The sequence below is a fragment of the Gobius niger genome, assembly GCF_951799975.1.
Source record: "Gobius niger genome assembly, chromosome: 8".
NCBI lineage: Eukaryota > Metazoa > Chordata > Actinopteri > Gobiiformes > Gobiidae > Gobius > Gobius niger.
The window spans coordinates 8,758,546-8,780,943 of NC_136859.1; the positions used below are offsets into that span (position 1 = coordinate 8,758,546).

The 22,398-nt window shown below is 39.6% G+C and overlaps 1 protein-coding gene across 1 annotated transcript in view; it reads left to right on the plus strand.

Moving 5' to 3' along the window:
• The first annotated feature begins 2,320 nt into the window (after positions 1 to 2,320).
• The window catches only part of sim1a (SIM bHLH transcription factor 1a), a 33,254-nt gene continuing 13,176 nt past the window's right edge, over positions 2,321 to 22,398 (plus strand). The window contains exons 1-8 of the mRNA XM_079561326.1: positions 2,321 to 2,795; positions 13,363 to 13,442; positions 17,246 to 17,335; positions 19,205 to 19,313; positions 19,389 to 19,474; positions 20,445 to 20,644; positions 21,549 to 21,655; positions 21,728 to 21,875. Coding sequence (XP_079417452.1) covers positions 2,621 to 2,795; positions 13,363 to 13,442; positions 17,246 to 17,335; positions 19,205 to 19,313; positions 19,389 to 19,474; positions 20,445 to 20,644; positions 21,549 to 21,655; positions 21,728 to 21,875 — 995 coding nt within the window. The 5' untranslated portion in view covers positions 2,321 to 2,620. The remainder of the gene's footprint in view (positions 2,796 to 13,362; positions 13,443 to 17,245; positions 17,336 to 19,204; positions 19,314 to 19,388; positions 19,475 to 20,444; positions 20,645 to 21,548; positions 21,656 to 21,727; positions 21,876 to 22,398) is intronic.

Consider the following 22,398-nt stretch of genomic DNA (forward strand, 5'->3'; position numbering starts at 1 on the left):
GACTTTTAGTTTAGCTTAGTTTATTTTCAGTCAGTATCTTCACACAGACAAAACACTGAAACAATGACTGAAAAGGGTTTTGGCTGAAGTGAAACACTTATCTGAGGTGTCATTTAGACTATTCCATACATTTACTCCTCTGACTGAGACACATCTGGCTTTGGTGTTTGTTCCAAATACACTTTTCTGATAAATATGAGTTCCTCTTAGATTACAGCCAGTCTCTCTGAGTTTAAACCTTTCTTGAATACATTCAGGAAGCTTATGGTTATGAACCTTATACATAACAATAGCTGTGCCAAGATCAACTAAGTCGTGTAGTTTTAGTATTTTTGATTTAATGAACAAAGGATTTGATGGGGCATAATAATCTGCATAGCTGACTATTTTTGGTTACAGCCTATAGGCCAGTGTAACGCCTCATTTGAAAGCTAAGACCGACGAAACTCATCCAAACAGATTATTTTTTTCTTGCACTGTAGTCACTTTTTAAACTTTTTTTCATTCCTTTTTTGTTCACATTTTTCTGTTACTCCTTTGTTGCTTTTCTGTTGCTCTTTTGTGGCTTTTTGTCACTTTTTCATCGTCTTTTTCGTCACATTTTTGTTGCTCTTATATTCCGTTTTCATACTCGTTTTGTAGCTATCATGATTTTTTCTTTCAATATGCTTGGAGGTTCAGGTGAAGGTTAAGAGATTAAACACAGTCATTATTTTCATGTCTTGAACCACTGCTATAAAAGATATGTAGATGTTCTTGAATCAGCTAGCCTGTAAATGTCTTTATTTTTTATTATTAAAAAAAATGAAATCGAATCAAAAATCGAAATTGACCAATATGAGGGAAAAAAGTGAGCCATATGGTCCAGCCACATGTAAATGATTGGACTAGTTAGTCTAGCTGACAGGGCTAAACAAGACCTATAGAGTTCGGGAATGTGACATCATATCGCTAAGCATTATGGGATTAGCAGCAATTGTAAACTAATGGAGATTTTAGAAGTTATAATACTGGAGTTATTGTTCACATTAAAACACTTGGACACCACAGTGTGTTAGATGGATTTACCAGCAGTAACTCAGCAGCTAACGGAGCTGTTCCACGGCTATTTTCTCCACTTTATAAACTGTTTTTTTAGCTAATGTTAGTCAATGGAAATGTATGTTAACAGCTGCAAAGATGGCCGATCTCCATGGTAACTGTAGACTTTCCCGAACTCTATAGATACCGACGGCATCTCTTCTCTTTAGAGAAACACAATTTTTCTTTTTAGCCATTTTCTGGTGGAATATGAACTTATTTGTCACACATAAATAAAGTCAAATGTAAATCAGGCCCATATGGATATTTTCTCACAGCAGATTGTTCAGTAGAAGTGAAAAAACGGCAGTTGTAGCTAGCGCTAGCTAACCGTTAGCATTAGCCCAATGCTAACATGTAGTATCAAGTTAGCATTCTCCGTTATTCATGTATATATGGGCTGTTGAACCACGTTTGCTCCTCCCCATGTCTTTGTTTCTTTATTTAGTAGAAACTATATTCATAATTCAGCATTTGTTACAGTAGTTTTTGAATAATTAGACAAAGTTTAGATTTTTCCAAAATTGTTTCCCCCCTTAACTGTTTTCAAGAATGACCATATATGGGCGATTCCAGAGATGCCGTCTGTATCTTCAGGTAACCATGACGACTTCATGATGGGCCTCAACATTTCCTAACATTAGAGGCTGCTTTAACAAAACAAAACAAAAAACAACTGAATAAAAAAACCACACTGTGCAACATTTCATTGAATAATTTGAATTAAAACACATTCACTATGAGCGGTCTGGCCTCTCCTCAGACCTGACCCGTAACTTTTCTCCATGGAGGATCCAGCAGATGATCTTCCAAATGCTATTAGAACATTGCCTGGAATCTTAAGCAGTGTATACCTTTAAGATCCAGGGTAAAGTCTGCATGCTTGCATTTCTATCGGCTAAATCTGTATAAAAAACACCCATCAAACAGCCTTAGAGAGTTGACTATTACCTTCCGCCTGTCTGGGAATTGTCCAATGCCTCGCGAGCAGTTCCTTCCGGGCGGCCAATGCGCGCTCGGATCGCGGTGGTGGGTGGGATTTGGAGGCTGTGGCTGCTGGATGTGTTGGTATCCGTCCAAATACGAGAGGAGAGAGACGAGCCATGCGCAAGAGGATTCTCTGACTGACTGGATACCGACCAACAAGGCCAACAGGTTTTTAGCGCTGTGGCAAATAATAGACGGGCATGTGCAGCAGCGGAGCCCAATTGCTCTTTTAATTTAGAGGGAATGCAGTAGGAAATGTGATGGTGTTTTCACTCTTTTCTGTGCGTATTTTTTGCTTTTTGTGGCCTGGTAGGTGCAGTCCCTTATTGCAAGCAGGCATCATGTATCTAACCAGCTCGCTGACATCTCAAATGGGCTGACTGTGCGTGCATTTTCAACGCTGCGCTCGCTCACTTTTGGGAATAATATGGACACGCTCTGTGGATTTTTGGAGTAAAAAAAACAAACAAAAATGGCCCTGTTTTGGAGACGCTTCAGCCTCGCGGGAGTGCTATGAGAGCAGAGACCGAGAGGGACAACACTAGCGAAGAAGATGAAGGAGAAGTCGAAGAACGCGGCGCGGACCCGGCGGGAGAAGGAGAACAGTGAGTTTTATGAACTGGCCAAGCTCCTGCCGCTGCCCTCGGCCATCACCTCCCAGCTCGACAAGGCGTCCATCATCCGCCTCACCACCAGCTACCTCAAGATGAGGATAGTCTTTCCCGAAGGTAACATCTTATTTATTTATTTATTTATTTAGCTTCTTCTATGTATTATTTTATTTTATCCCCCTTTTCTTTTCCGTTTTTTTTTTAATTTATAGACCAGGAAAAAAATAGCCTATTTAACATTATAGGCTAAGCTGCCAGGATTGTTGCGAAATGGGACTAATTAATTTTTTTCACTAAAAAAATTTTGACAAATACTGGCAGAAATTTAAAGTGCCTTTTTGTTTTATCTTATTATGTGTTACCCCTGACCTACTAGGCTACTATTAAAAAAAGGCCCATCGTACAATTTAATCACCGTCTATATAAATTACTTTAGTTAATTTACACTTTAGTTTTCACTCAAGATTTTAAAAACCTCAAGTGCCTGAACAATAATGACTGGATCATAAAAGCGGAACGCGTGTCGTCCACGCGCGCAGCTGCGGACACCGCGAGGAGCGAAAATGGCTACATTTTTGTAAAACGATTTTTGAAACTATTTTGGCGACTGATTATTGACGCTACATGTGGCTGTAGTTATTGTTCGTATTTTCCTATAGGCCTATTTTCGTGCTTTTTTTTTTTTTTAGCTATTCAAATCTGGTCCAAAATAGGCTACGCAAAAGTGCTCTTTATTATATGGAATAATGTGGAATAATTTCATAAATAAATAATAAACAGATTAAGTAGGTTTTTTTCACGATTTAACCTAAATTAGCTACATTGTTGAAAGTGTTCGTCTAGAGCGAAAATAGGTTTTGATCCAAGAATCCTTTTGTGACACGCGCTCTCCCGTTTCGTTTGTTGCCTGTTCCGCCATTGTCGGGCCTAGTTTTTCCACCTTATCTCTATATTCACACTACCCTATAAGCATCTTTATTATCACACATCAATGCCCAGGTTCTAACAATAATTAGCCTTTAGATGTAATGGATACACGTAAACCTCTTGTAATTCCTCTGAAATAACATTAACAGGTCTCATGGGAACACTGCTCATTTGCATACATTTGCAATTCTTCCCATTCAGAAAAAAAAAAACTCCTTTTCCCCCCTTTTTTTTTTCTCACCAGTTAAACACAATGATTTGATTATGTGTGTACAATGCCATAGATATACTGTCATACTTTCCGTGTTAATGCAGGAAGGTAAATGTGTAGAAAAAGGAGAAGAAAACATTGCAGAAAATTGTGAGACCCAATCCATAATTCAAGCAAATTGTGGATATTTATTATTCAGTCATGATTTATATAATCCAGATGTAATTTTGCTTCAATCCAGTGAGAATCCCAGTATGTATCAGCCGCTTCCCTCCTGAGAAACGTGTCATTTATCGCCCTGACCTCCACCCACCCCCCCCCCTGCCCTCTATCGCCTCCTCTGCGTGTCCCCACATCGGAGGGCCTTCTCCTGGGGGGGCCTCCGGTGGTTCGCGGGCTGTAGCAGATTATCCGCGCGGAGCTTCGAGGCTGCGTGACCACTGCAGAGCCGGGCATATTAGTATGATGTGCACGTCTGATCCACACAACATATGGAGCTGCGTGATGGCAACCGTAAAGACAGACGGACGGAGAAGAAAGGGAGAGAGGGAGGTTCACATGAAGCGCCTTTTTACACGGATATGTATGTTTTGGGAGAAAAAGCACAATAATTAGGCATCACCAGGCATTAAAACTGGATAAACAAAAACATATTGTACACCAGACCTTCCTTTTTTTATATATATATACAAGCAGTGTATAATAAGAAGAATCTGGAATAATAGTTAGTGTTTTGTTCAATGTATGTCTATTCAAAGTAGCACATACTGTACGGCAAATGCATTGTCAAAGTACTGGCATTTAATTATTTCTAGGATCCTTTTGGAGCATTTCTTAAGTACTATGACTAAATAAAGTCCTAATTGAAGTTGCTGCCATTGTATTGAAAGGCCTACAATGGATACCAAAACCTTTTAAACAAATCCTTTTCTCTTCTACCCCAGTTTCCAGTCATATAAGTGTGAGCCCAAAGTGGTAAAATTACGGAAAAGAAACACTTTGTAAAATGCTAATAATGGTGGTTTCTTAAAAGGCGAGACACTGCAGGTGAATAGGGAAACAAATTTAATTTACAGATATCAATTTGAAACTTTTGCTGTAGATCACTGGCATAAATGTGAGAAGAAAATACATTGCAAGTTTTCTGTCATTTTATCTTTTCATATAAGAACAAGGTGTTTTATGCCTAAAAATGCCCCAAATTTCACATTTTTTCGGCGGCGAAATCTGGATAATGGATAGAGCTAAATTCAAATTTATTGTTTCATTTCATTGGTAAATGAGTTGCCAAGACTTTCTCAGAGGGGATTTTGGATTTCTTGTTTAGTTTTAAAATAAGCTGTTTTTTAGTGGAAAAATTTGTCAAAATGTAATTTTCGCCTCATTTTTTGACATTCAAAACTCAATAAATGGGTCTTTAGGTCCGACTGACGTGGACATAGTGTCGCCACAATGACAGAAAAATTTGTTTTGAGAAAAAGGCCCTTGAAATTGCATTGTCCCATATAAGTCTATGGGGGAACATTGAATCAGCGCAATATTTGAACATGTTATTGTGAAGATCAAGCAGGACCAATTTGGCCCAAAACCTGAAAACTGAAAAAATGGATTTTGCCTGCAGTGTCTCCCCTTAACCAGGGGTACTTGGAATTATTTCAGATCTAAAAAAATAATGTGAAACTGAGTTGTATTTCAATACTATATTACTCTGAGAACAAAAAAGGTTGGGAATCACCACTTTAAAATAGCATAAAACCGCATTAGCTATGGCCATAATCCTGCTGTGCTGACATTTTCATATAGGGTTCAAACATTAATACATTAAAAAGCGTTGCTTGAAATTAACTTTTCTCAAGGCTTTGTCTCCTACGGCTCTGGATCAATAAGGCCATCAAGTTCAAAGTCGGCCCGTCCTGATCAATGACACTGAGATTGCTCGGTCAAATACTCGTATGTAAAAGCAGCATCAGGAAAACGCCGTGTTAAGCACAGAAATGTTGCATCAGCTGAGAGCTATTTACACTGAGGCAAACAGGAGAAAATTAGAAAATTCCTCCGTTCCAAAATGCAGCATAGTAGACATAGTTTAAAACCACGGGATCACAGCACTGGCACAACGGCAACGGATATTTTAGAGACGACTCATTTTGACCACATGCGCAAATAGACGACGCTAACTCTATTCACGGGGGCAATTCTTCCATAATCCCAGTAGTTCTAGCAAGATTTCTTTATATTAACGCTACTTTTGTGCAACGGTTTACCCCCGTTTTAATATTTCTACTGATTAACTATCATCTTGTGTTGAAAAAAGTGCATTGGAAGTTGTTTGTAGTTGTCGTTTTTGTGCTGACATCTATTTGTAAAAGAAGCACCCCAGGGCTCTGGATTAGGCCCGCTTGTGTTTCTCTCATCAGAAACATGTATTTGTTTTCTTTACCACAAATGTTTATACATTTCTGTAATCCAACACTGTAAAGCTGTAAAATTGTTCAATATTTTCAATTCAGTGAGAGAAACACAAGCTTTAGACATTTTTATTGTAATGCAAAACAGGTTCATGTTTAAATACAAGGTATATTGTATGTTCGCAAACTGGAGACAAGATACTTTATGTTTTGATAAGGATGTTGCATAGTCTTTGCAATTTGCAGATTATAATATATATGTCATTGTAAAACAGATTATAGCCACACATTAAGGCATAGGTTGACAAGGCAGCATTCAAGTGTCCAAAGGGGATTCCCAAAAATAACCCAGACACGTCCAAAAACTCAACAGTCACAGCATTGGCAATTAGTTTGACTTTTAAATCACTGATTGATAGATCTCGTCTTCCTAAACCGCCCCACATCCGCGAGGCGATAGTCGTCCCCAAAATGTCGTAAATTGCGCCTTTACTGGTGCCTTCTGTCACTTGTCTGTCAGTGGCGAGCGCCCGCTCACCTCTGCGCATTTCTGGCATGGCTCTGCGATGTCAGGGCTGTCACGCCGGGTTGTTTTACAAGCGTGTGGCTGCCCAGGCATCTGCACTGTAAAACAGGACTGTAGAGACACGTTTTGCAACAACAAGTTTGTAACGGCAGTCGAAATGTAGAAAAGCTTTCACTTCATGGAGCAAAGGAGACTGGGGCTGGGCGATATATCGATATTTAAGATATATCGATATATTTTTGAACGAGATATGGAATTAGACCATATCGCATATATCGGGATATTTCAAATTCAGATAAGCCATTAACAAAAAGAAACAGGTAATCTCTTAAACTGAGCACTTTATTTTGTTATCTCTTTATATAAAAAAAGGATTGACCTATTTTATTTTCTAGGCTATTTTTATTTAAGATTTTACAGAGCTTTGTTATACAGTGTTTATGTTTACATTTTATAGTGAGTTTTCAATAAAACTTCTCGTATTTGGCTTTGACTAACACTTCATTTCACAGCTCTCAGGAAAAATGTTGGGATATATATATCGATATTCAACCTAAATATATCGGGATATGGCTTTTGGTCTAATACCTGCCAGCCTTAATTCAGACATATTTTGTAATTTAGTGCCAGTTCTCGGCATTACCCAAATCTAAATGCCTTTTGAAACAAGTGTAAAGAAATAGTGACGAAAACGAGGAAGAAAACAGAACCAAATGTGACCAAAACATGACAAAAACCCAACAAAGAAGCAACAAAAGAGCAACAAAAACATGGCGACAGGTAGGTCTTAGCTTTCAAATGAGACGTTACACTGTAGGCTATAAACTCTCCAGCCATGAAGCTTTAAAGATTCAGGTAATGCCGAACAATGCGCTTGGTTAAGGCAGGGGGTTAGAGGTCAACGCTAAGCATTGGCGAAGCATTTGTTATTTCATCACAAAACATTCCCAAAGCTTCCTTAATAACCTCTAACCCTTTGTTATTCACTTGATCGTTTCTATTTCACAGACCAGGACTATGTTTAGACCAAACTCTACCACCTTACAAAGTTTGTGACCTTGAGGCCGAGATCAAGATCAAATCAGGACTAAACACAGTCTAGTCTAGTCTTACACTAATAAAGGTCTAAACTTGGCTTAAATTAATCAAAATGACAATTATTCAAACAATTATTTATTATTAATGATTATAAAGCACATTACAGATTTCATAGGTGGACTACAGAAAATACTCTGTTCTTTCACTTGTCTGAACAAACGAGCCCACAGTTTATTATAACATGCGTATAGAGTTTGATACATAATGTGGTTTTAACTCCGGGTGCAGCCGACAGAGGTCCAGCACTTCAGCACAGCTCGGGCCTCATCTGCATAAGCGCACAAAGGCAGTCGAGAGCTCTTCATCTTGATAGGATTTTGGGAGGTTTTTTTTGTTGTTGCGCTCGGCTGACTTTATTTACGGCTCTCGAGAGTTGTCAGAGGCGCGACCTTTCGACTTGAGCCTCGCTCGGTTCAATTACATGTCACCCCACAAATATCTGCGAGGGTTTACAAACAGGACACGTCCAAGTGTCCGGGCACGGCCGGAGCCAGAGGAACCTGGATCAGTCTGTTTGAAAAGAGGGAGATGGACGCTGTGTTTTATATATGTTTGCACCAAACTGTGTTTTATTGTCTGTCAACAAAACTTTTTACTCTTCTCAAATTTGTTGGACTTTGGCCTGTTAGCTCTTACATCTAGGGCTGTACACTGTTAAACGATACCAGTATGGGATCAGGAAAAAAATCTATAGGTAGTACTGGTATCGAAAAAATAAAAGCATCGAAAGTGGGTATAGAATCTTTATATTCAAGTTTTGATGCTGTCGAAAGTTAAAAGGAAAAAAAAAGTATTTAAAATAGTTTGGGGGAAAATTGGGGGGGAAAAATGGTGGTAAATTTGGGAACTTTTTTGAAAAATGTTGGGATTTTTTTTAAATATATATATATTTATTTTATTTTGGGAAAATTGGGGGGAAAACATGTCAAAAATCGGGGGAAATTTAGGGCAAAAAATTGGAGCAAAATATGAAAAAAATGGGGGGAAAAATGGTTATAAATGGAGGGGAAAAAGAAAATCTAGGAATGTGTTTTTTTCTGCCCTTTTGTAGTGAAAGGAAGTCTCTTGGTTGTTTCACCTCAAGATACAGATGCAAAAGAAATGAAATGGAAGGAAAAGCAATAATTAACATTGCCGATCTGTTTTAAGGTTCTATATGACACATGATTTAGTATAGGTATCGAAAACCAAGTATCGTTGAAGTACCGCTATTGAAAAAAATGTACCCAGCCATACTCGTAACATATAAAGTATAAACATTGTCAAATCTTCCTATAAAGGTGTTTTAATATTACACTAAATCAACTTTCTCTCATATTCTGTACAGGGACTTCAAAGGCTGTTTTCTCAATAAACAAAAATAAATCTCACACTTGACATCCCTAAAGCACCTACAGATAACAGATGTTCTTGTCTAATACTTTACCACATTTTATGAAGATTTGCTTGATTTGTTTTTTTTTTCATCAATTCATTGTAGTAAAATAGCCTAAACGTTCCACAATCCCCTCTGAATATTCTACATCTACTTTATCCACAAAATGAGCCTAGAATCTTAAACTTGTCCCTGAAATGCAAGCAAGGTTTGTCCTTTTTATGCATAAATGCCATAATTTCTGATGGAAATACTAATTTGATACTTGCAATCCATTATTCTAGCAATCTACAGGAAAAGTTTCACATTGACACCTATTTTTTAACCCCAGTTTTCACCTGCAGAGTCTCGCCTTCGTTTTAGTATAATTAGCCGATGGCGTTGGTGGTTATGAATTCAGTTACTTGTATAATAGGGCTTTGAAATGAGCTTATATTCAATTAGGCCACGACAAAACTTATTTTCTCTCTTTATAATAACCTATATTCTTAAAACTTTATAATCAACTCTTTGAAACAGGCGTTTTTCTTTCAAACAGCCGAGTTAATACGCTTTCTGAAGTCGTCAAGTGCCTAAAGGTTTCCCATTAACGCCGATTAAGGATTTTAAAAGGATTTTTTAACCTCTTAACCAAGTGTTTTTTTCTACAGTTCCACCGACCTCAAATCTAAAAACTAGCTTCTTGACTGGAGAGCTATAAGCCAGTGCAACGTCTCATTTGAAAGCTAAGAACCACAATACTGATCGAAACAGATCCTTTTTCTTGCACTGTTGCCATTTTGTTGTAACTTTTTTTTAACCTTTTATCCATCGCATTTTTGTCACTTTATCGCTTTTTCGTCACATTTTATCACTTTTTTTGTTGCTCTTATGTGACGTTTTTTGACGCAATTTTGACGCTTTTCTTCCTAGAAGCTTTTAAAATTCGGTAATGACAAACTTGAGAAAATGTGCTCGGTTCACGCGAGGGTTAAGAGGTGAAATCACGCGATAATACAGTCCTTTAGTTTAGTAATGTTCATTTTTTTGTTTTTTTTGTTTAGTATGTTCATCGTAGAGCATCGTGTTTTCCTCATACGCAGCGTTTACGCACAATTATTCCTCTATTTCCTAATTATTTAAGAACAAAGCCAGTCTCTAAAAACATGCTAAATTATTAATACTACACTTCTTTTAATGGAAAAAGCGGTGTCTTAAAAAAAAAAAAAAGTCTTGTCAAATCCTTGGTGCGTAAAATGAACGCCATTTTATTCCCGGCCTTCACGCTCATCCTAACTTCACGTCACCATCCCCTTCTTTCTCCCGCGTCCGCGCCTCATAATGATATTAATGAGTTTATTAAGTGGTCGCTTTTGTCGTGTCGCGCGGTGTTTCTCGCGCCCCAGCCTTGAACGGGCCGCGCTCTGATCCCCCGCGCGCCGCCTGTTTGCTCTTCTGCTCGGGATTTGCATTTCAATGTGTCGCGCTGGGGCTCGCGCGGTGGCCCTCGTGTTTGCTCTGGTCTCTCTCCCTCTCCCTCTCTCTCTCTCTCTCTCCTACAAGTCTTCTGTCGTAGTGAGGAGAAGGGAAAAAAAAAAAAGGCGACATTTTGCAAGCGATCTCGGTCCAGGAAATGCCCGCGTGCTGCTTGGTCTATTTTTGGCGTCAGGCTTTGCACGTTGTTGTCGGAGAAGCTGCTGCGTTTTGGCCGCGGATTTGACGAACAAGTTGTTGGCTCTCGATAAACATTTTCCCGGCGCAGACGATGCCCAGCAGTAATAAACTCCATACTGATGATATGGAAAAAATAAAAATAAATAAATAAACCACTGCAGTAATATGACATTTACTGTCTGCATAGGCCTATTGTCTCGGATGAGTTATTGTTACGTTACGACCACGCGGGAAATAAGCAAAGAAAGCTGGCTGTCGTTAATGCAACATGGCCTATAAATCAGTGGTTCTCAAATTATATAGGCATTTTTTTTATTTATTTTAGTCTGGTTTAGTTTAGATCAATGTAGCTTTATATTAAAAAACCCTTTAGTCCTAGTTTGATCTTGATCTTGGTTGTACTCGGAAGATCAGTCTTAGAGTCCACTGCTCATCAACAGCATAGAGACGCTATCAATTATTTTCTTGAATCACGCTTGGGAAAATCGATTAATCGCGGTGAATTTTTCTCTCATAATTATATTCCTTATTCATACATGAAACACTGAAATTTAAAGCGTTTGTTCACATTTCATTAACCAAATATTCACAGTTTCATAATTCTATGGGAAAAGCCCAACAGCTTATTATTACGGGGATCTCGCCGCCCAAGGCTTTCAATTCAATTTCTACATTTTCTTTGGTGTTAAACATTTTGAAAAGAAACTTACTTAAAGTAGAGTAAAGATTGTTGAATAGTTGGACAAACCTCTAGCTGTCTGTTGCTTTTGTTGCATAAAAGTATCTCATCATGGGAAAAGGTTGGAGACCCCCTGATCGTGAGCTTTAACCTCTTAACCCCCGCCTGAACTGAGCGTGTTACACTCCAGTTTGGCTTTACCCAAATCTAAAAGCTTCTTGGGAAAAAAGCTTCAGTATAGCGACGAAAACGAGGATGAAAACACAACAAGAATGTAGTGGAAAAAACAAAGAAAACGATCGACAAAAAACACACCAAAAAGTGACAAAAACTAAACAAATAGGCAACAAAAAGAAGCAGTAAATGTGACAAAAAGGTGAAAAAATAACGAAAACACTTTCAAAATGAGACAAAAAATGTCCTAGGACTGGGCGATATGGCCAAAATATAAAATCTCGATTTTTTTTTTTTTTAACTCATTTTGGACGATTATGATTTCGATTTTATTTGAAATAAACTTTTAAAAGTCTCCTGATCTTTCATATGAATAAAACTGCTGCTCATTAATGTTTGATAATGTAGCTACAATTGGGCCCATTAAGATAAACACAACACTTTATTTAAAAATGGTTATTTCTGTTATAGATTCCTTGTCTGTTCGCAAAAGGAAAACCTCTTAATAAGCCGTGGTCTTCATGCCTCTGCTGTGATTGACAACCGTCTCCATGGAGATTCAAAGGAAAGGGGCGGAGTTAAATGGTCCGCTCAGAGCAGAGTGAGAGAAAGGCACAGGAGCAGACGGGAAAGCGGGAAAGAAAACTCCAGCACGTCCTCTTAAAACACAACACGCGGCCTTTGTGAAGCAGCAGATCGTCAGAAAGTCTCTGCTTCTCCACTCGTGTCATTTCACTACGGAGCGTCGGAAACTTTGATAAATTGGCCGCACGTTGGGGGGACATGGAACAGCGGATTCGATTTTACGATTCAGCCATTTTCCAAATCGTCTGTTTTTACTGTAAAAGCATGAATTAATTGAATTATTCCGATTTATCGCCCAGCCCTACACTGTTCCTCTCCAGTCTAGAAGCTTTTAGATTTAAGAGGGAAGGTAGTAAGAGGTTTTTAAACCCTTGACTTGTAGTAGGTAGTACTCCTCCCTTTATTGTATCTTACTGCACGTAGTTATTAACGTTCAAAGACAGGGAAATATGTTGCAGGGTAAGTTGTCGTAATGAGTAGAGTTGGTTGTCCCTATAGTAAATTGAGTTGTGGTGTTTGTTTACATGAATTTAGAAAAAAGTCAGGGGTGGGTCAAGACACAAATTCCACAACACGGCATTGTGTTCATGAGATGACATTTTGACATAATGTTTAATAATGAATGATGAAATATTTCTTTTATTTCCAGTTTAACTAAATGAAAATCAATATTCCTTTAAGCTGTTTACTATGAGTATATTGGATGCAGTGCAGTAAAATAAAGATAAACAATACTCAACAATAAGCTGGAAAATGCAGAAAATCACTCAATAAAATCAGAAATATAATGTTGGGGATCCTCCTGACAGCCTGGTGGATGAATCAGTTAGCTGGACCAGTCTCTGATTCTGCCGTTTTCACCCAGAGGCAGAACGGAAGAAAACAACAACATTTTGGTCACTGTCCATGTTTTCGTTGGGGTTATTATGGGAAACCTACCAGAACAACTTTACAGAGAAAGGCGGCGTGTCGAGTGCTCTCTGCTTCATGTTTATGTGTTGAACAAATGTGTTTGACTTTGAGCCTTGTTTTGTGTTTTGTTGGTCAGGTCTGGGAGAGTCGTGGGGTCACGTGAGTCGCTCCTCTTTAGACGGAGTCAGTGTGGAACTGGGCTCTCATCTGCTGCAGGTAACAACACAACACCACCGTTTATATCTATATTGAACTTTTGTATTTGTTATACACTCTCTGGCCAAAAAATAAAATCGGCACCTGGATTTATCTAACTGTTCTGTGGTGGCTGCAGTCGGTCAGGTCCTCCCATGGTTATTCCATCAATGGCTTTCTTCTTCCCTGATGGCACGGACATATTCCAAGATGACAATGTCAGGATTCATGGATTAGATCTGAACCCCATTGAGAAGCTTTAGGATGTGCTGGAGAAGGCTTAGCACAGTGATTGCACTCTCCCATCATCAATGCAAGATCTTGGTGAAGTATTAATGTCACGAAATGTATTGAAACAATGCCACATCGAATCTTCTTCTTCTTCTTCTTCTCCTCCTCCTCCTCCTCCTCCTTCTCCTCCTTCTTCTTCTCCTCCTCCTTCTTCTTTTCTTCTTGTTCTTCTTCTCCTCCTCCTCCTTCTTCTTCTTCTCCTCCTCCTTCTTTTCTTCTTGTTCTTCTTCTCCTCCTCCTCCTCCTCCTCCTCCTCCTCCTCCTCCTCCTCCTCCTCCTCCTCCTCCTCCTCCTCCTTCTTCTTCTTCTTCTTCTTCTTCTTCTTCTTCTTCTTCTTCTTCTTCTTCTTCTTCTTCTTCTTCTTCTTCTTCTTCTTCTTCTTCTTCTTCTTAAGTGGAAAGTCAGAGCTTTAATGAGACACATAACAATAAAAATTGGTCAGAAGTTTGTTCACTTCTAATCATATTTTATACATAAGCGATAGAGACCGTTTTTTGTTTTGTCTTTAAAACAAGCTCCCTCTGAAGCACCAAATAAAAAGAAATGTCCTGAATATGCCTCTAAAAAAGCGCCTCCTGCTGACAACGCTGACACATTTTACATTTTGCAGGGGTGGATGGCGGTGCGGTTAGTTAGTTAGGTTGTACAATAAGACTGTGAAGTAACGCCGACTGTAACAAGTGAATTTCTCCTTTGTGAGATTAATAAAGGTTGATCTTATCTTATCTTATCTTATCTTATCTTAGTAGAGCGGGTCGGAAGGTCGTGGGTTCGAGTCCCAGCTGCAAATGCTCATTGTCCTTGGGCAAGACACTACTTACCTCCAGCGCCTGTGCACAGTGGTGTATGAATGAGAGAGTGACTGGCTCCTACTGTAAAGCGCTCTCGGCCCAGGTCAAGGTAGAAAAGCGCTATATAAGTTATATATAAGTTAAGTCCTTTTAACATTTACAGTTTAGAGGCATCATACACAGGATTATAGACAAAACATTTGGAAAAATATCGGCATCGGCTTTAGAAAAAAACATGTTGGTCTAGTTTGAACTGTGCTGTATAAATACATGTGATTGATTGATACATATCTGTCTCCTCTCTGCCCTGTTGGAAGAGTCCTATATCTGTTATTAATGCGATTATTGGCTGGGGCCCATTGTTCGGCGATAGCCTGAGCGTGTGGCAGAGCGAGACACCTCCCGCTGCCTTCCTTCTCGCGCTTTAAGAGGCAAATGAGCCCGACGCATTCCTGGTCACGCACTCTCTCCCTCTCTCTCTCCCCCCCTCTCCCTCGTTCTCCCTGTTCGATGACAAAAACACAAAAGGCAGCACTACAGGCTCGTAAAAACACACTTGCTACCACAGAGGAAAACGACAGGGCTAAACGAGCGTTAAATGAGCCTGTGGCACAAACGTGTTTCCAAATTCACGGATAACGCGCAAATAATGAGCGAGCAGTGTGGGTGTTTTCCACTGTGTTTCTGTAAATACATAATATCGTCTGGTATTGTCTTGCTTTGTCAGCATTTGCTCACAGTACCATGATAAAGGTGCAATTTTAGACGCTCCTCAGGGGTTAGGTCAGAGGGTGGACATGTCGTTTTATCTGCTTTTGAGTTTGATTTTTGGTTCTGATGAATGCCTGAAGCTGGAGGATTCTTAAAGAAAGCCCTGTAAAGGAAAAAAAAAAATCTAATAATATGATTAATGGAGCTCAGTAGAGGTTGACCGAGGCCAATTTCTCAGGCCAATGCCGATATGCACTGCCAATATTCTTGGCCGATTTTGAAAATATCTTTCCTATATCCTGTGAACAATTATTCTAAACGGTGAAATGTGTCAGTGGTGAACTGTGGCAGCAGGGGGCGCTCTTTAAGGGGCATATGGCTGATTTTTTCCCCCAGGGCATTCACATGTACTTGTTCGTAAGACAAAAATCAGCAGATTCCAAAACAAAAAATGATAATCATCTCTTATGGTTCAGCAATAATAATAATAATGAATTGTATTTCTTGTCGCCTTTCTGAACACCCAAGGTCACCTGACAATTAAAGAGGGTAAAAACACTTTCGTTTCCGGAGATATCGGCCTATAATCACCGTGATCTTGAAATGCAACTGCAAATCACTTTGAATTGCCTTGTGTCTGAATTGTGCTACAACTAAGCCTTGCCATGATATTAGCCCGATGTACTGTATTCCCAATGTATTGGTTAACCTCTCGAGCTCAGCAGTCTCACACACCAGAGGGTTCTTTACATAACAATCCCTTTAGTATTCCCTTTGCATGAGAAAATGACACAGTTAGAAAGGACCGAACACAAACATGTACTATAGCCTGACCAGGTTAAAATCTCCACAAAAAAGGTCACACTTTGTTATTTTGTTGGACCTCTTTAGCTTTGATTAGAACATACGTGTTTCAATAAGCTTCTGCTATGTCAAAAGTAGAGATGCACCGATCCAGCTTTTTTGCTACCGATATTGGAGTTTGAGTATCTGCCGATATCCGATAATGACCGATGATATTACAGATCAATTATATCTATTGATGAACTCTTGGATAAAATGTAACAAGGATCACTGGACTTTACTACACTAAATATCCTTGGGTTTATGACAGGCTTTAGGTTTAGGTTTTTAGTTATTTCTTTATTAGGCTACTAGGCTAGGTAATTCTATGATAGTTTCTGACCCAGCCTTGATTATTTGCCTTTAGCATTAGCGCTAGCGTGATTAGCATACTGATGCTAACCACCGAAGATTTATTTGGTAAATCCCTTAGATTTATTTGGTAAAAGTTGTGTTTTTAAGGCACTGAGGGCCAAAACTGGTATCGGTTCAGTATTGGATATTTGTAGCTGATCCCGACATTGTATTTTTTCCACTATCGGCTCCGATATCTGACACCAGTATCGGATCGGTGCATCCCTAGTCAAAAGATCTTGTGCTGTATCCATTTTTTAACATTGTGACCACTGTGCAAAGCCTTCTCCAGCACATCCCAAAGATAGGGTTAAGATCTAGACTCTGTGGTGCGAAATCCACGTGTGAAAATCATGCTCCTGAATCACTCTTTCACAATGCGAGCCTTTCGATTTTCTGAAAAGTCTGCAGAGATTTTGAATGTAAATTTTGAACAAGCAGGAATCAGGATATAAATTACTTTTGAGTACAAACAATCTATGTTTCTGCTCTTTTATCTGCCAAACCTTGCTCCCAGATTCCTTAACAATAATTTCCAGACGTGAAGCTACATTGTGACGTCTCAAACCTTTAAAGGGGAATAACACTCTCTCCACAGACATTCACAGACTTTAAGCAGATTGTGACGAGCTGTTTTCCAAATAAATCCCATCAACATAATGTGAAATCTTGCCCATTTTGTCTGAGGCGGTTTCTGTTTGGATGAAGAGCCTATGACTGATTCTCCACTTGCTGCCGGCAATGAAGCTGATTGTTTTCATTACGTTGCCCGTGGCAGTTTTGAGAGTGAATTAGTTGTGAAATTGAAATTGGTTGTTTTTTTCTTCCCCGCAGACTCTGGACGGCTTCATCTTCGTGGTGGCACCGGATGGGAAAATCATGTACATTTCAGAGACCGCATCGGTTCATTTAGGCCTTTCCCAGGTTGGTTTTTAAATGGATTTCAACACATTTCTTTCACACTTAAGTCTTTACATATTGTAGCCTGAATTATCTTTCTCCGATTCTGCCTAGAAAATGCTGGTGCTGCTCGGTTTGAGTGTGATTTCGAGGCACATTTGTTGAGTGAACCAATCAGGAAGAGACGTTTAGTGTGACCTGTTATTTATTTTTAAACAATTGCTGCATAGATTACATGGGGCAATGGGTTTGAAAGGTACTATAGCTACATTTTAAATAATAGATGGGCTCTTAACTGTGGTCCATGTACCACTGGTGGCACAAGAGGTGGATTCAAGTGGATTATTCTTACAGATAATCTTGTTTATATTCTTGTACACCCAATTTAGATCTATTTTAGACTCTTCTCAGAACCGGTTTTGTTCTGATTTGATCTTGATCTAGGCCCGGTCGTGCTTGAAAGGTTCAAATATTTCATGAGCATAGCAGACTATTAAGGATTGTTCTCTTAAGACAGAGGTTTTCCTTTTCCTGCTTTACGAGTTTCAAGTAAGCAGCAGTAAATAGGTGTCCTTTCAGCCTGGACTTAAACATAGTCAGGGTTGAGGACTGTCTCTTGTCCTAACTGAGGCTTTTCCAACTTTCTATTGGATTTTGGCCCAATACTTTTCCCCCCACTGTATATCGACTTATCGTTCAATAAATAACAGATAAGTGATAACATTTTGGGCTCGATATCTTTCGCCTGTACATTCATTATCATTACCCCCCTATCAGTTACATTATATCATGTTTCAAACAGCTTGTGTGGTATTTTTGGATATGATTATGCACTTTTAGAACAAAGGTTTACTGTCAAAAACTCTCATTTTCATGCCTGAGAGTTGACGGTAATCTAGTATCGTTAAGAGTCAATAACATTGTTTATCGCGATACTTTCCTGCCCCAATATAGCGAACTACAAATTTGCTAGCGTGACAGGCCTAGTGGTGACTCTGGGAACCACCAGGAGACCCCTTCCTGAGGATCTCAAGGCCCGAGGTGGTTCATACGGCTGTAACACGTCAGCCACACTTTGCGATCCGACCATGAAGGGACTTATACACAAGCAGAACTATTTTAATATCTATTCTCTGAGTGACAGGAAGCCAGTGCAGAGACCGGAGCACTGGACTAATATGGTCATTTTCGTCATGTGCTACTGACTGGCGCCTTTACCAGGACGGCGTCCCAGGTGTGGCATTAAGTTTATGCTCCATCGTCCTGGTTCATAGATGTTACACTCTCTGATCTCGATGGCCTCTCGATCCCACAACTGGGACATCATCCTGGAGAAGGTGTCAGTCAGTAGGGGGTGCAAGCTTTTATATTGATTTTATTATTAAATCCATGCAAGCTGCCTTAGACATGACACTTCATGATGCTTCTGAGGAACATTAGGAGAAGTAATCGGAATGAGTAAACAAACCTTCTGTCTTACTAAAAAAACAACCTTCAATAGTTTCAACTAAGAAGACAGCATGAGACTTTTCCAAAGAGAAATGAGAGAATGTTTTTTGTTTGTTTTGTTTTTCATCCATAACGCTGATGTCATGATGAGGTTGTGCCCTTGTCCAGGAAAAGCCTCTTCACACCATCACGTGATCAGCTCCACACTCAAATTGTCCTCACTACAGCAGAGCAAATCTCACGAACAACTAGGAGCGATGGGCCTCATTCATGAACATCTTTTTAAGAATCTTGCGCCACATTCAGGAGGCCCAATGTTTTCATCCTTATTCAAACAGTCCATGTGCTCCAGGTCTGAGGCCGCTATCATCTCGGCTCATGATTGGAGGCCCTGTCTGCTGTGTTTCCTGCCGTTAAGAGTTAAGCTGATTGTTTTTTCTGCAGGTAGAGTTGACTGGAAACAGCATTTTTGAATACATCCACCCGGCCGACCATGACGAGATGACAGCTGTGCTCACCGCCCACCAGCCGTACCACTCGCACTTCGTACAAGGTAAACCGCGGGGAAAATCCCAACCCGGAGCCTTATCGACTTAACAAAGCATTGATTTCTCACTCTGTTTTGCAGAATTTGAAATGGAGCGCTCCTTCTTTCTCCGAATGAAATGTGTCTTGGCCAAAAGAAACGCTGGACTCACATGTGGAGGATACAAGGTCAGACTCAAGGATCCAGCTAACCAATGAATTGATGATGAATTCTGTTTAGTTTAGTTTGTCTCAGAAAATAAACCGATTCATTTGCGCAATTTCACTGATGTGATTAGTGGCTGCTCCACGACAGCAACCCCAGATCATAGCATAGTTTGTTAAATCCAGGTGGCTGAGATACACAAAGGAATGTCTTAAGCCACATCTATGCAGGTGAATAGGGAACATTTTTAAATTTAAAGATATAAATTTGAAGCTTCTGCTGTTTATTTATGTCATAAATATGAGAATAAAAAAATATATTGCAAGTTTTCAGTCATTTTATGTTTTCATACAAAAATAAGGAGTTTATGCTTAAAACTGCCCCAAATTTCACATCTTTTTCTGCTACAAAATCTGAATAACAAATTGAACCCAATTCAATTGTGATGTTATTTTGTTGACATATTAGTTACAAAGACTTTATAATATGGGATTTGGGATATGTTGTTTAGTTTTAAAGGGACTAAACGGAGTTTAAAAATGTTAAAATGAAGTATTTTCCTCCCCCTACATGTCCTAATGTGTAGAATGAGCCCAGACCTATTCACCACAACTGCCTCTAAATTCCTGCACTGAACCTGCAGTTACGCGTCAGATCTGAGGTGGCAGTAGTGAGTATAAAAATGACCAACTTGCATCTAGTCCCTTTAAAATAAGCTGTTTTTAGTGGAAAAATCTGCAAAACATGAAATTTCGCCTTGTGTTTTGAAATTCAAAACTCAATCAGGCTAGGAATGAACTATCGAAAAATCCCTCTGAAAAAATATGTTGAAAAAAATGTCCTATACATCTATGGAGAAACATTGAATCAGTGCAATAATGAAACATGTTATTGTGATGATTAGGTATGTTTTTGTTTCCAGGTAAAAGCTTAGGTATATGTTCAGACACCAAACTGAAAAAATGGTGTCTCCCCTTAAATACTCTCCTGTAGGTGATCCACTGCAGCGGGTACCTGAAGGTGCGTCAGTACAGCCTGGACATGTCCCCGTTCGACGGCTGTTATCAGAACGTGGGTCTGGTGGCGGTGGGCCACTCTCTACCGCCCTCCGCCGTCACCGAGATCAAACTGCACAGCAACATGTTCATGTTCAGGGCCAGCCTGGACATGAAGCTCATCTTCCTCGACTCGCGGTGCGTGTGGGTTCACTCACGTTGTTGTCTTTTTAGGTTGTTCCCTTTGTTTTCTGTGACCAGCAGCACCAACATTTGATCACTAATTTGGAAATGGCTGTTTTAGTGGCAAAGTTCTTCATTTCATTAGTTGAGTGAAAGTACAGATACAGTTGTAACTGGTCAAGTATTAAAAGTACAAATCCGTTTAAATAAGTGTTGGGGAAAAATAACTTTGCATCTTCAAAAAGACCAAAAATGCACCTGAATTTGCTTCCCATAAGGCAACACACCTTCTTCCTTGTTGTGAGTCATTGGCATTTGACAGTATATTCGCACAGCGCCACCTACAGTTCTGGAGTGTGCATTATCAGGCTTTTAGAATTAGCAAAACACATTGACAGATTTCCTTTTTACTTTTGATCCTTGAAATGTAGTTGAGTAGAAAGTATTTTATTTATCTTTGAAGGGTAGGTGAGTAAAAGTAATAAGTTCTACTCAAGTAACGCACAGATTCTAATAAACTCTACTTAATTACAGTACTTAAAGGAACAGGCCACAGTTTTTCCATACTGAGATATATTCTTACCTGAGCGTAGATGAGTTGATGCATACCTGTCTGGTCTTTACGCGTGCGCTCAGTCATGCAAAAAGACCAAAGATGTTGTTAGCGTTTAGCCTCTCCTCCTCCCCTCTACGGAGCCATACGGGGTGAAGTTAGAAGTGACCTGTTTGGCCCCATAGGGGAGAGGAGGAGAGGCTAAATGCTAACAACATCTTAGGTCTTTCTGCGTGACTGAGAATCAACTCGTCTAAGCTCAGGTAATGTCTCAGTATGGTATAACGGTGGCCTATTCCTTTAAGTAAATGTCTTTCAGACCACCTCTGGATATTTTTGTGTGATATGTTGTATTTGATGCTTCAGAGTGGCCGAGCTGACCGGATACGAGCCTCAGGACCTCATCGAAAAGACGCTGTACCATCACGTCCACAGCTGCGACTCCTTCCACCTGCGCTGCGCCCACCACCTCTGTGAGTGCAAACACGCTATCACTATGACATTATGTTACAAGATATAATTTTGTTTCTCATCTGATGCTTCAGTGCTGGTGAAAGGGCAGGTCACCACGAAGTATTACCGCTTCCTGTCCAAACATGGCGGCTGGGTGTGGGTGCAGAGCTACGCCACGATCGTCCACAACAGCCGCTCCTCGCGCCCGCACTGCATCGTCAGCGTCAACTACGTCCTCACGTGAGTGTAGAATCTACTCTCATGGTTATTTGCTTCTTTCTATGTCATTTTTTGCTGTTAAACATGCATTTTGTTGAATAGAGTGAATTATCATTATTGAGGAGGGGTGGCATCGTTGCTTCGATCAGGGCACTGCGATACAACAGACTTTGGGAATGGCTGCTATAAAGACTTATGAACTAATGGGAACTTTGATGTGACAGTTATGGCCTTGAAATATGAAAGGGACTGATTCAATGTGAAATTCAGTGAAAAGTGTTGTGTAAGGTTGATGAGTTGTAATAGCAGTAGTAAGGGCTTTATGTTGGGCTTCATTCAGCTATAATCTGGTGCAGTACATCTCTGTTTCTAACTTCTCTGTACATGCCTTATGTAAGCTCACGTTAATACAGATGCTCTCATACTGGTTTGTGCAATAGATGTATAACTCAAATACTATACAGTGATCTTTATAAGCTTGTGACAATATATGTTTGATGTGGATTGTAGCTACAAGGTCTTCCCAGGTCAGATGCTGCAAATA